The following is a 15032-nucleotide window of genomic DNA, read 5'->3' as shown; positions in this document are numbered from 1 at the left end:
GGGCATACTCCTTTTTAATGCCTATGGACTTAGGCTCCTGTAGTGTAATGTGTGGATATCTCAATACTTTTGTCCATATAGTGTATGTTATGAGATATAGCTGATCATTATTAAGCCTCAAAAGGTCACTGGAGATGGCTGCACTTAGCCCTTCAGTATTTGTGTAGAACAATCTTTCGGAGACCCAACTATTCTCTGGAACTTTTCCTCCTACTGCTTTGCTTCCGTAACTCTTGTACTTGCCACCAGTAAAATTTCAACATGTTATTTCTTTTTCATAATCTCATTTTTTTGCCATTATTTCACTGTCCCTGAAATATTTCTTCTGGTGTATTATTTATTCCTTGAATATACATTTAGATTTTCTTGCTTGCCTATGAAAGGGACCTATTCTTATTTGGATACCATACTTGGGCCTTGCACTGCATATGGACATTTACCGTAGTCTGCAGAACTTTAAATGCTTACTTTAGATTGAAAAAATCTAAGTGCAAATCCTCTTTAGTTGGAAAAACAATAAGAAAAAAACACATTTATGCAGTTGTCTTCTTTCTAGCTCCCCAATAAAGGTTGGGTGCTGTTGTACACCCGGTTGACGTTATTAACAGATTCCTTAATCTTGAAGGTCTTGTCCTACTGGTAATTTCCCGTTTAAGTGGAAATAAACTAAAAAGTGAAACTACTCACATCTTTGCTTCCTTCTTCATCAGATACACTGCTAAAGTCCTCGGTGTTAAGGTTCTCAAAATCTGATTCTCCCACTGCAATCGGCACTTTGACTGTGAGGTTGGGGTTATGTATGAAAGACATGTGATCCTCATCTATAGCATATTTCTCCATACTGCTTCCTATGCCGCTGGTAGTGCCATTGCCGTTCTTCTGATAGTCCATATCTCGATTGATATCCACCCCGGCATGATTTACTAAGCAGTGCTTTTTCTCATACATGTCATCTAAAGGTTTTTCATCAGCATCTTTCTTCTTAAAGTGTGCTTGTATAAAGTTGTGGACTTTGAGTTTGATCCAAGCTATGCCTTTTTTAATGCGAATGACTGATATCTGAAGGTTGTTCATTTCTCCATCATCGTCGGTGGCAGCCAGATTGTCTGCACTGAATGAGCTCAGCAACAAGGCAAGGAACAGATTCAGGACCTTAAAGAAAGAGATATGTACCATCAATATAGAGAATGAATCAAGTATAAGTAGTAATCTGTCCATATATGCATATGTGTCTGTAACATAAGCCTGACGCAATCTGTCTGTGTATTATAAAGAATCCAAATATAAAAGCACTAAGAATAGAAATTATACAAATTGTTAAAAAATCCAGATCTTATTCAGAAGCAATAACACTTTAATAAGAGTACAGCTGGATAACTACTTCTGCTGCACCTAGGCAAAGGGTAGAAGTAGGACAACAGTCACATTTCCATAGAAAAATAGAACAGCACCAATGTTCCTGCCCTGGACCGATGACCTGAAATATTAATGGGTAGATTCTCCCAGTCACGTCTAATCCCCTTGGTACAATGGCACTCAGGTCTAGGTTTTAATCCACAAAGATGTATATTATTTAGACACCATGACCCATGTAACACTTAAGATTGAAAATGGGAAAATGTTGTTTTTTATAGATATTTGGGCAATAAAATGTAACTTTTTGGATTGAGCCTGAATATACATTCCAGCATAACAGGTCAATTAGAATTTCCAACGGTAAGTCACAGTCCCTGGGACTACAGATAATGGGCCTTAAAGTGGTAGTCCATCATTGGGGACAATTTCTTTGCTACTTAAATGCATGTAATTGGGGCTGTAAATCATTTTTAAAATTGGGTTTCATTAAAAATGTTGCACTGTTTGGTGTTTACAGGCCTTTTATTTTCCTGCACGATCAATTTTGATGTGGTCGATGGTCATTAACCAGCTGAGAGGAGATCAGAAAAAGACGGATAAGAGTGTTACAAACTCCCCGACTGTCCTAGGTGGTGGGCTGACTGACGGATTCTCAGCTAATTCCTTCTGCAGCCAGCAAATAAGACAGTGCAAGTCAGAAGCTTCAGAAACAAACAATGCAAAATTTAGAATGAAACCTAATTGAAAAATGTTTTAGCCCCAATCACACGCATATTAGGGCACGGCTGACACTCTAATATGTATGGACGCCTCCCAACTCTCCCTCGACACACAATGTCGGGGAAGTTAAAGGTGATATTTGATAGCAACTACCTGCCTGTTAGTGCTTAGGCATTTTTATTTTTTTTTACAAATTCCCAATATCCCATTTAAGGATCCAGTATGTCTGATTTCAGATTCCTGATCCTTTTGTTCTTGGTGAGATAAGCCAACAGAGTCTGCCAGTGGTTCTCCTGGGAGCAGAGGAGCACTCGACAGAGAAGAACACTCCTGTGTATGGAGAAGTCGGGAGAGACAGCTATTGGCCAAACCATTGGCCGAACCATGGCTTTAGCCATCTATTTTCCATGGGAAGGGGGGCTTTAGTGTGTAATCATTTTTCTCACCTGATTATTTTTCTTCTTGATCTGTACAATAGACCTGCCATTATTGTCACACTACAAAAGGCCTTTGTGTAACACTAACTTCTGTTGGACACCACTAGTTGTGGTGATAACTATCACTTATTTGTGGGCTATTTGTAAGTGTAATACATTTTTTCTGTGTATACAGTGGGGAAAATAAGTATTTGATACACTGCTGATTTTGCAAGTTTTCCCACCTACAAAGAATGGAGAGGTCTTTAATTTTGATCGTAGTTACACTTCACCTGTGAGAGACAGAATCTAAAAATAAAAACCAGAAAATCACATTGTATGATTTTTAAATAGTTAAATTGCATTTTATTGCATGAAATAAGTATTTGATCACCTACCAACCAGCAAGAATTCTGGCTCTCACAGACCTGTTTTTCTTCTTTAAGGCTGAGTTCACACGATGCGTTTTTCGTGCGTTTCCGCGGCGTTTTTGCAGTTGCGTAAACGCCGCGGAAAAGCATGAAAAACGTATGGTAGAAGGGCAGCAATGTTCCCCAATTGAAATCCGCATGTACTGTGCCCATGATGCGGATTTTTCCGCAGCGTAAACGCTGCGATCAAAAATCCGCAGCATGTCAATTAATTTTGCGGAAACGCTGCTCTTTTGCCGCCATTGACTTGCATTAGACCGCATGGAATCCGCATCACTGTATATGTTGATGCGCTTTTCATGCGGTCTAATGTGCGGATGGTACCCGGGTGTGGATGAGAGGACTCGCATCCAGACCCAGGTACCATTAAAAAAAAAGAATAAAATAAAAAATACATATATTCTCACCTTCTGACGGCCCGCGCTGCGTCCTGCCGGCTTCCCGCGCACTTTGCGGTTGAATGAAGGACCTTCGCTGACGTCAGAGTCATGTGACGGGTCACGTGACGCTGACGTCGGAAGGTCCTACAGTCTTCACTGCCGGCAGCCGGGACCGATGAAGCAGGACATCGGGGGCCATCAGAGGGTAACGTATAGATTTATTTTTTGACATCACACACTATATAAATCCATGCCGGTTGCATGGATTTATATAGTGTGAAGTTGACAAGCACTTTCCAAGTGATGCTAAAATCGCTTGGGAAGCGCTTGTCAACCCGCATGCGGAAATGAAAGTGAAGACCGCTTCATTTCCGCATGTCCCTGGCAGGAAACCGCATGTAGAATCCGCATGCTTTTTTTCCTGCCAGAGAGATGCAGAAACGCTCAGGAAAAAATCCTGAGCATTTCTGCATCGTGTGCACATACCCTAAGGAGCCCTCCTACTCTACACTCATTACCTGTTTAATTGCACCTGTTTGAACTCATTACCTCTATAAAAGACACCTGTTCACACACTCAATCAATCACACTCCAACCTCTCCACCATGGCCAAGACCAAAGAGCTGTCTAAGAACACAGGGATAAAATTGTAGACCTGCACAAGGCTGGGATGGGCTCCAAGACAATAGGCAAGCAGCTTGGTGAGAAGACAACTGTTGGCAGAATTTTTAGAAAATGGAAGAAACACAAGATGATTGTCAATCTTCCTCGGTCTGGGGCTCCATGAAGGATCTCACCTCTTGGGGTAAGGATGATTCTGAGAAAGGGCAGGAATCAGCCCAGAACTACACGGGAGGAGTTGGTCAATGACCTGAAGAGAGCTGGGACCACAGTGTTAAACATTATCATTAGTAACACACTATGTTGTCATGGATTAAAATCCTGCAGGGCACGCAAGGTCCCTCTGCTCACTTCAGCACATGTTCAGGCCCGTTTGAAGTTTGAAAATTACTATCTGGATGATCCAAAAGAGGCATGGGAGAAGGTCATGTGGTCAGATGAGACCAAAATTGAACTTTTTGGTATCAACTCCACTCCCGTGTTTGGAGGAGGAAGAAGGATGAGTACAACCCCAAGAACAGAATCCCAACCGTGAAGCATGGTGGGGGAAACATCATACTTTGGTGGTGCTTTTGTTTAAAGGGGACAGGATGACTGCACCGTATTGAAGGGAGGATGAATGGGGTCATGTATCGTGAGATTTTGGCCAACAACCTTCTTCTCTCAGTAAGAGCATTAAAGATGGGTCGTCGCTGGGTCTTCCAGCATGACCCAAAACACACAGCTAGGGCAACTAAGTAGTGGCTCCGTAAGAAGCATTTCAAGGTCCTGGAGTGGCCAAGCCAGTCTCCACACCTGAACCCAACAGAAAATCTTTGGAGGTAGCCGAAACTCAATGTTGCCCAGTGACAGCCCCGAAACCTGAAAGATCTGGACAAAATCTGTATGGAGGAGTGGGCTAAAATCCCTGATGCAGTGTGTGCAAACTTGGTCAAGAACTACAGGAGACGTCTGACATCTGTAATTGCAAATAAAGGTTTCTGTACCAGATATTAAGTTTTGGTTTTCTATTGTATCAAATACTTATTTCATGCAATAAAATGCAAATTAATTATGTAAAAATCATACAATGTGATTTTTTTCTGGATTTGTTTTTAGATTCTGTCTCTCACAGATGAAGTGTACCTACAATAAAAATTACAGACCTCTACATTGTTTGTAGGTGGGAAAACCTGCAAATTCGTCAAATAATTATTTTCCCCACTGTAGGTACCATGTACTTGTATGGATGCTCAAAACTAGAAAAAAAAACTATAGATTAATGGAAATGTAAAAACTGCATATACTAACCACAAGGTTTCCAATGACCATCACCATCATGAAGACAACCAGGCACATGGCCTGTCCCGCGACCTCCATGCAGTCCCACATGGTTTCAATCCATTCTCCACACAACACTCGAAAAACAATAAGGAAAGAATGAAAAAAATCATTCATATGCCAACGTGGTAGCACACAGTCTGGATTTATTTTGCAGACACAGTCCTTGTAACTTTTGCCAAATAACTGCATCCCCACCACAGCAAAAATGAAGACGATGATGGCCAGCACTACAGTCAGGTTACCCAATGCACCCACAGAGTTTCCAATGATTTTTATCAGCATGTTTAGTGTGGGCCAGGATTTGGCTAGCTTGAAGACTCTCAGCTGTTGATAAAGCAAAACATTCACTTTAATTAGTGATGAATATGCATAACAATCCTATGATTCATATGAAAAAACAGCCTTCATTAATGTTTACATTTTATCTAATTTTTCTTGTACATTTCTGAAAACGCCACTGGCCAATTGTTTCACAGAGATGGGTCCCCGCTGAGGCTATTGATTAGCAAATTGGGCAAGTCCCATTATTTTCTATATGTCAAAATGGGACCAAGAAATAAAGACTAGCATAGGCAGAAAGAATAACTGTAAGAGTGGGAGAGCTGGGGTATTGTTGAGGGGTAGTATCACTTCTTTCATTTTTTTTAAACCACTCAATACATTGCCAAAAATGTTTTCCACAGTGGACAACCCCTTTAAATTCTATGGACACCTCTGCATCTTATTTCTTATTGAAAATTTCATGTGTGAAAAAAAAGTATTATACTTTATTTTAATAAAAACATTTTTACTGTATTGCTTCTGCAGATTGCATGCATCACAATACATTTCAGGCAGCTCGATGCTGCTCAGTGTCAATCACGACATTTGGTTCTCAGTTGGACCAGTCGCCAGGACATTTCTCTGTTTTCCTGAAGACTAATCTAAACTTAATACTGACAATATCCGTAAAATCCCATCAGGTTTGACCTTAGATGAATATTCAAGGGAAGACTGAGAGGTGACTGAGAACTAACTATGAGCTTGGAGTTTACACTAACTGTATTTAGCAGCTTGCAATGAATTAAGTGCTGCAGAATATCAAAATTATACCATTTTTATTTATTTTTAAATGGGTAGTCTGGTCTTGTGATAAAAGTCTACAGTCACTCAATGTGACTGCAGACTTCTGAATCTTGACAGCCTGCACATGCAATGCAAATCGCATACCTACAGTCATGTGAACGCTCTCTCTCACTGGCAATACCGTAGAATCCAGACAGCATGCGCACGGCACACTGTCACATAGAATGGCTATAGACTTTGTAGACTTATCAGAAGATTAGAGAGCCCCTCAAATATCGGTTATTGAATCTAATGCGATAAAAATGGAGTGCAAAGTACTAGGATGCACACCAAGGAAAGGTGTATAATTCAATTTCTTAATTGTGAACATAAATTGTAAGTAAGCTCTTTGGAGAACACAGTCCTCTTAATTTAGGCTGCATGACTGAACATCATTCATGTTATTTTGCATTATTGGTTTATATTAATTCTTACATGTTTGCTTGCAGAATATATATTGCGTTAGCAACATAGGCTCAGACTCGGCAAGCAGTTTTGTCGCCAGAATTCTGGTGTAGAACTGTAATGTCACAAAATTTTTCCCAGCGTATTTTGTGTCAGTCAATGCCAGCTCTATCACATTTTTAAAAAGTGGGTGAAACTAAACTTAACTAATTTATGCAGTTCGGTGGCGCAAATTGTGTTGGAAATTTATTCCAGTCCCTGACTATAGTACATTTCTTGTGGTGGTGCCCGACAGCTAAAAGATGTACCAACTCATTGCGAGGTACACAATTGATCAAGACTGGCATACAAAACACCACCTCTTGATGAATCGGGGCCAAAGTTTCTTAAAGGGAAGCTATAACGTTGTACATGTAGTCTAATCTGTGTGAACAGTAACAGTAATATATAGAGAAGGAGAAGCTGAGCAGAATGGAAATGTTTGCTAAAAACCAAAGCAAAGAGCAGCAAGAATAGTAAGCTTTATTATAACTTACCAATCGGAAAGATCTCAATACAGACAGCCCTTCGACACCTTGAAGGCCCAACTCCATTAAACTGAGAGACACAATAAAGCTATCGAATATATTCCAGCCTTCCTGGAAGTAATAGTAAGGATCCATTGCTACCAACTTTAAAAACATTTCTGCTGTAAAAATTCCAGTAAAAACCTAAATGAAGAAAAATATATTAAAAATTGTAACATTCAACAATAAATGTTTTGTTCATCTGATTCATTTTTGACATTTCTTTTTATAGTTTCATTTCAGTGTATAACTTTATAAAGGATATCCGGGACTAAGCACTAACAGGAAGGTGGTTGCTACCTACCTACCTGTTGTGCCCGGGGCCATTCTCCGCAGCCACAGAGCGGTCACAGACTTCCGCTGACGTCACGTCAACAGAGCGGCAGTTTCTCTTCCAGTTGACAGGGCGGGACTACTGGGGTCATGCTGATCAGCATGATGACAGTAGTCTAGTCCTGTCCTGTCAACAGGAAGAGAACCCGCTGCTCTGTTGACAGGGAGCAGCTGAATCTCCGGCAGGAGCGGTCAATGTCCGGTGCCGGGTATAACAGGCAGGTAGCATCCTCGCCTGTTAGTGCTTAGGTAATTTGTTTTTTCTTAAGTCCCAGATATCCCCTTTATGGACTTTGGTGCATCATAATCCAGCAAGCCCTGATACTGATGCTTTAAAGCCGTCTTAATGAATCAGATCCGGAATCTAAAAAACAGCTCCAGTGTCCAGTGTAAAAATTGCTAATTTCTTTTTTATTTTGTAATACAGATTATGCATGTAAAAAAAATAAGCATTGGCAAAAATTTTAAAAAATACATTTAACACAAAAACCTGATTTAATCAATAGGTTAATTTCAGATTATAGCTCCTCTTTCAATATTGTAAACTATGTGACAGTTCCTCTTGAAAAGGAATTGTATTTTAAGTAAAGCCCTACCTGACTATTCCTTAGGTTTGGTGTGAAAGTTGGAAAATAGGAAGGAGCTATGTATTCTAAGTACCCAGACGGCAGCATCTTTCCTTTTATTCTCTAATATATTTGTAAATTTGACACCAAGTTTAAAGGTGAGTTACAAAACTAAGACACAAATTCATCAAAGCTTTTATGCCAAAATTCTGGTGTAAAAAGCTTTTAAAAGTTGCAAAATTTTGTGGCAGCCTTATGCTAAGCAAACATTTGGCAACTTTAGCATTTTCACGCCCAAATCGCCCAACTCTGACAAAGTGGGTGAGGCTTAGGAAGACGAGGCAACCTCCGCATGTCAGATTCATGAGGAGAGGCAGCGTTCCTTACGTCACATATCTTACTCTAGTTCTTGAAAAAAAAATGAAAAGCTGACGAGGATACTACTCTCTGCTCACCAGATCAGTATCATTTCACTTCTAGATTTCTAATCACGGATATATTCTCATAATATCATGCAGAATCTCATTTTTAATACACATAATTGTACATATGGTTATGATAACGTGAATGAAAGTACCATAGTGTTTACATATAGACGGATGAATGGGGCACTACAGGAGATGACCTACCAGGTTTCCTACATATAAAACTCCTTCAAACTGCTCAGTCATTGGGTAGTGTTCCATGGCCATGAATAACGTGTTCAGAACAATGCAGATGGTTATGGCCAAGTCCACAAAGGGATCCATTACAATCATGTTTACTATGGTCTTGATACGTATCCAGAGAGGGCAACACGTCCAAATCAAGTATGTGTCTGCAAACTTGTACCAGCAAGGTGGACACTTCTTCTGAGATTCTTCCAGTTCTACAGAAAGAAAATTTTAGAATAATTTAAAAGCTAGAAAAGTTACACTTGAGCATTCCCCACATAGCTTTATTGGTAGTTTCACATTACTAATGCTTGTAACACAATATATTGCCATTATGTCTTAACATGGCCACAGATGTAACCATTGTCTATAAAGTATTAACAAAAATGATGATGTAGCCCAGCGCAGTACTGAAAGAACTATGTACAGATGTAGCAAGACCTAGACACTAATCTACATCTATAATATATAAAAACTTTTACAAAATAACAATTACACTTTAACATTTCCTATAAGCTGTAAGGAACAGGTCATATATGCCAAATGCTGCCAGAGGCTCTCACTGACCCTATTATTTTACGAGTGTCCTTTTGGCATATGTTGGAGAAATATTTGTTGGTCTGTACCTTGGTGTACCATTTTTCTTCTACAAAAACACACCTTGCAAAGTGTTTTTTATTTTACAATGGGAACCTATAGAGATATCTGATAATCAATACCTATAAAATTGGTCATAGACTTCGGACATAGAAATTAAATGTATAATTATGTACTAAATGGTAAAACATTGGGTAAAACAGTCACCGGAAAAGACTTGGGAGTATGGATGGAAGGCAAATTCAACTGTAGTGACCAGTGCCAGGCAGCTGAGGCCAAGGCAATAAAATCATAGGATGCATTAAAAGAGGCACCAAGGCTCGAGACGAGAACATAATTTTACCTCTATACAAGTCACTAGTGCGACCACACTTAGAATACTGTGTACAGTTCTGGTTTCCGGTGTATAAGAAAGACATAGCTGAACTAGAGCGGGTGCAGAGAAGAGCGACCAAGGTTGTTAAGGGAATGGGTGCAATACCATGACAGGTTTTAAAACGCAAAGTTATTCAGTTTGGAAAGACGAAGACTTAGGGGCGATCTTATTACAATGTACAAATATATGAAGGAAGAGTACAGAGATCTTTCTAATGATCTTTTTACACCCAGGCCTGCAATGATGACAAGAGGGCATCCGCTACGTCTAGAACACACATGTCAAACTCTGACCCGCGGGCCAAATCTGGTCTGCAGAGTGAGTATACATGGCCCGCTCCTTCCACCATCATTCTCCCTCTGCGTCTGACTTCTCAGCACAGCGTGCGCAATGACATCATTACAACGCGTCTGCTGTGCCGAGCAGTGCAGAGGATCAGAAGATGCGCTGCAGAGACCGGAGCAGCGGAAGAGCACTATGTGGGGCCATTATACAGTATAGGGCACTATGTGGTGGTCATTATACTCTATGGAGCACTATGTGGAGTCATTATACTGTATAGAGCACTATGTGGGGGTCATTATTCTGCATGGAGAACTATGTGGGCTCTATTATACTGTGTGGAGCACTATGTGTGGCCCAATTTACTTTATGGAGGACTATGTGGGGCCATTTTACTGTATAGAGCACTATGTGGGGGCCATTATACTGTGTGGAGCCATTATACTGTATAGCGTACTGTGTGGGACCCTTATACTGTCTGGAGGGCAATGTGGGGCCATTATACTGTCTGAAGGGCTATGTGGGGATTATAGTAGGGTCATCATACCGTGCATGTGAACAGTTGTTTGTGAGACAACCCCTTTAAGTTTGTTTCCATATGAAAAGGTTCATCGTTATATTTGATGATAAGGAAAAACGTCCTTAATTGTAGACATTTTTTTAATAAATATCAAGGTTGCCCCACAACTTTGTCCAAGCTTTTGATTTTGTCCCTCTGTGTATTTGAGTTTGACATCTCAAATACACACAGTACACAGTGATGGGTACTAGATTGTGTGATGGGACGGTGATTAAGGGACTAAGTCTGATTTTCAGATGTGGAGTTGGGAAGTAATTTTTCCCCTAATTTGAAGCAATTAGCTTCTGCCTCATGGGGTTTTTGCCTTCCTCTGGTTCAGCATATTAGGTTATAGGTTAAATTTGATGGACTTATGGCTATCTTCAAGCTTAAAAACGATGAAACTATGAAAATGGCATATTCTGAGGCTTTTGGATATTTACATTAGAAACTACTAAAAGTAATAACAACCGAGCCTTAGCCAATAAGAGCTGTATAAAGAAATGCGAATATGCCAGTGATCTTAAGCAGTAGGGTGAGAAATGGGGATAAAAAAACGCTGAATAAGATAGGGGTAAATGGTCAATTGAGACCTTTTATTAGAAATCCTTGTATAATCCACAACGCGTTTCGACAGCACCCAGGCCATCTTCATCAGGTGATACAAGGGGGTGGGCTTGGAAAGTTTAAAAAAGGTCCAAGAGAAACTGATTGGACCATCAATTAATGACATAAAAACAAGACAATTAACCCCTTATACAGTTATATGAAAAAGTTTGGGCACCCCTATTAATCTTAAGCTTAATGTTTTTTAAAAATTGGTGTTTTTGCAACAGCTATTTCAGTTTGATATATGTCAAATTTTGTTTGAATGCAGATTGCACATTTTCTGTTAGTACAATAAACCTCATTTCAAGGCAGAAACATTACTGTGTCCAACAGTTATTACATATATCAAACTGAAATAGCTGTTGCAAAAACACCAATTTTTATAAAACATTAAGCTTAAGATTAATAGGGGTGCCCAAACTTTTTCATATAACTGTATTAAGATTAAAAACAGATAAAAGACTTCAACATTTGAACAACATAATCAAATAACCCTAAATAATAACCACAAATTTATAACCACACAAAACAAATATCCCCAAAAAATATATCAACAAAATACTAAATAATAATAAAATTATTATCGTAACCAGGGATTCCCAGCCAGTCTCCCATGCCGGTACTTGCCCAGCCACAAGCTGTATAGCGGCTGCAATCTGACAAGGGCATGCACATTGAGCTTTGAATGGCCGTTGAAAATGAATACCCTAAAAAACTAACATTATAAAATTTATCAAAATTTATTTTGCCACATTCTCAATAGTGAGATTGTGGCCTTCGGGTGCTAATGTCCCCAATTTGAAAATCCAAAACCTTTCTATTTTGATAAGATTTGATAAGCAATGTGATTTTTTTTGTCTATTTGGTCAATAATTTTAAGGGTCATCTTATTGGGATCCCTATGATGTACAGCATTAAAATGTTTAGAAAGACAATTCATTAGATACCCATTCCGAATATTTTGCCTATGCTTATTTAAACGAGATGCATAGTTTGCACAGTGCGGCCCACATACTGTCGGCCATATGTGCATTCTAAAAGATAAACCACATAAGTGGATTGACATGTTAATCTATGTTTAATCAAAAAACTTTCCCCAGTCGTACTAGATGTAAAATTTAGTGCTCCATCAACGATACTGTGACAACATAACCATCTAGGGCTGCGACACTGGTAACAGCCCATATTACCAATATTCGATTCATGTGCCGTAACTGTCTTAATGGTCGTGTTACTAGGTGCCACAAGATTTTGTAGACTCCTATTCTTCCTATAAATGACCATTGGCTTCTCAGGGAGAGTGTTGGACAGTATTGGATCAGCTCTTAAAATATACCAATAGCGGGCCCCGGAGCTGCGCTCAGTGATTGACAGGGCACCGCTTGTTGAGCGCAGCTCTGGGGTCCACTCGCTGCAGGAGTCATTCCCCTCGGCGTGAGCGCTCACACGGATTACACTGGGTGACACTTAGGAGAGGTGAGTATAAGGACTTTTTTTTATTTTATTCCTATTTTTACAGCTGGACACGACGGGAGTAGACTACTACTCTCATCATTGACCGTGCTGCTGCTGATCGCAGCGCCGGCAGGGATCTATGATGAGGGCAGCGTTCAGCACCCGGCTCTTGGGAAGAGCGCTAACTGTCATCAGTGTGCGGGATGTTTTGCGGGAGGTGCAGCAGGTAAAAAACAGACATGTCAGCGTGTTTTGCCCACGGACACCACATGGTCTGTGGAAAGTGGAAACACACTGATGTGCACATTCATTTGAATGGGTCTACGTGTACCAATGTCATCGCACTTACTGACATGTGAAAGAGCCCTTAGTATGTGTCTGTGTGCGTTTGTTTTCGTGTGTGTAAGAGCGCTTCTGCATGTCTGTGTGCTCTTCCGAAGCTTTATTATATTTGGGGAGAGATGGAAAAGAAATTTTAGGAGACAGAATGGGGAGGTGTGTGAAGAAACAGTATGGTGAACTAGAGGAGGAGTGGGAATGAGTGCAGGAACAGAATGGGGAAGGGGGATGTATGAGAAAACAGTATGGAGAGTGGGGGAATAGTGTGAGGAGACAGTATGGAGGGAGAAAAGTGTGAGGTGACACAGCACAGAGACTAGGTAGTGTGGGGGAAGGTATAGAGATGCGGCAGTATAGGGGAAACAGTGTGAAGGCACAGAAAGGAGGGAACAGTATGCTGAGGAGGGGGAGTGTGATGAAGGGGCACAGTATAGAGACTGGCCAGTATAGGGGGAACACAGTGTGAGAGGACAGTGTGAAGAGGGGGCCCAGTATGGTAAGGAGAGGACAGTGTGGAGAGCAGGTACCATAAGAGGGGTAGAGTGTATGTCATATTTTGTGCAGGGAGCATTGTAAGAGTTAAGTTTATTCCGGGGCTCAGTGTAGATATTTTTATTCGGGAGCATTATAATGACTCTGCTATCTTTAAGGGCATCGTGTGGGGATGACCTGCAGAATACCGGAGAAGATGGAAGTCTGCAGAGACGAGCTGTGGATGAGAAAAGTTATCAAGGGGTCTGGACAAGAGGAAGAAAAGAAAGCGAAAGACTCTAATCAGAGAAGACGTCTCAGGTAAGATACCTGGATGTAAATGTTCATTTGTGATCCTGCCTGCGTCTCATCAGTACTGTGGTTCCTGTATGGTCCGCAGTCTGATGATGACTGATAACAACTCCCAGGATCTCTATGGTTAATTACATACTGGGAGTTGTAGGTTTATGCGATACAAAGATATATGGGGCTGACCTGACATTACAATTGATGGTGGTTCAGATGATGCATTCATGTACTGATGTGTTTGTGCGCGTCTGCGTATCTGGAATAATATGTATTTTTGTAAGATGCGTGTATGTAACTGTGCATTGTGGTGTGTAATAACATTCATATGCTTGAGGCACCTTTACTAAATCTATTAGGTCTCTTTCACATGTGTTAGGGAATTCCATTTGTCTTTCCACATTTAGGAACAGGCAAGTGAAATTTGCTAACCTTGTCATAACTGTCACCATTGGGATGTGCTTGTATGGAGCGGGTTCAGGAGCTGAGCCTGCTCCATACCAGGCAGATGTCGGCTGTGTTACATAGCCGGCGTCTGCCTGTAACAGCAGTAATCAGAGCTCGCCTTGATTGCTGCTGTTTTGAGTATTTAAGTGCCCTTGTCAATCACTGACAGCCACATTTAGATAGCACAATGGCCGGTGCATGCAGTCACCTGTTCCCTTCAGCCCCCTGTGACGCAGTTGCAGGTTGCTGATGGGTTGGCAGTAGTGCTGAGTGAGCGTGGTCGGATAAGAGACATTACAGTCACCGCGAACTACAAAGTGAGAGTGCTGCAATAATGTCCGACACCTTGATTGTGACACTTCCATGAAGCCCAAGCTCAGGCTGAGCTTCACTGAATGATTAACATGGCAGCAGCACCTGGCAACTAGTGCTGAGTGAGTGTGGTTGGATAAGGTGTGATCCCAGCATGCTCGGGTGTTATCTGAGTATCTTGTAGTGCTCTGCTAATATGCTCGAGTCCCCGGGGTAGCATATTTTACGGCGGTAGACAGACGCAACACATGCAGGAATGGCCTGTTTGTTAGGTAATCCCCGCATGTGTTGCTTCTGTCTACCGCCGCAAAACATGTTACCCTGGGGACTTGAGCCTATTAGCAGAGCACTACAAGATACTCAGATAACACCCGAGCATGCTGGGATCACACCTTATCCAACCAC

General features: G+C 40.9%; 1 protein-coding gene across 8 annotated transcripts in view; it reads right to left on the bottom strand.

Annotated features, from left to right (window-relative positions):
• Positions 1 to 15032, bottom strand: part of SCN8A (sodium voltage-gated channel alpha subunit 8) — a 243686-nt gene that overhangs the window by 59381 nt on the left and 169273 nt on the right. For all 8 annotated transcript variants that reach the window (XM_073663217.1, XM_073663214.1, XM_073663213.1 and 5 more), the window contains 4 exons: positions 8851 to 9089; positions 7293 to 7466; positions 5215 to 5571; positions 688 to 1152 (listed from right to left, as the gene is read on the bottom strand). In XM_073663217.1, coding sequence (XP_073519318.1) covers positions 688 to 1152; positions 5215 to 5571; positions 7293 to 7466; positions 8851 to 9089 — 1235 coding nt within the window. The remainder of the gene's footprint in view (positions 1 to 687; positions 1153 to 5214; positions 5572 to 7292; positions 7467 to 8850; positions 9090 to 15032) is intronic.

Source organism: Phyllobates terribilis, unplaced genomic scaffold (assembly GCF_046119375.1).
Source record: "Phyllobates terribilis strain yellow unplaced genomic scaffold, ASM4611937v1 Scaffold_2__4_contigs__length_985480577, whole genome shotgun sequence".
NCBI classification, from domain to species: Eukaryota; Metazoa; Chordata; class Amphibia; order Anura; family Dendrobatidae; genus Phyllobates; species Phyllobates terribilis.
The sequence above is the reverse complement of the archived record's forward strand: the minus strand, read 5'-3'. Positions and strand labels throughout refer to the sequence as shown.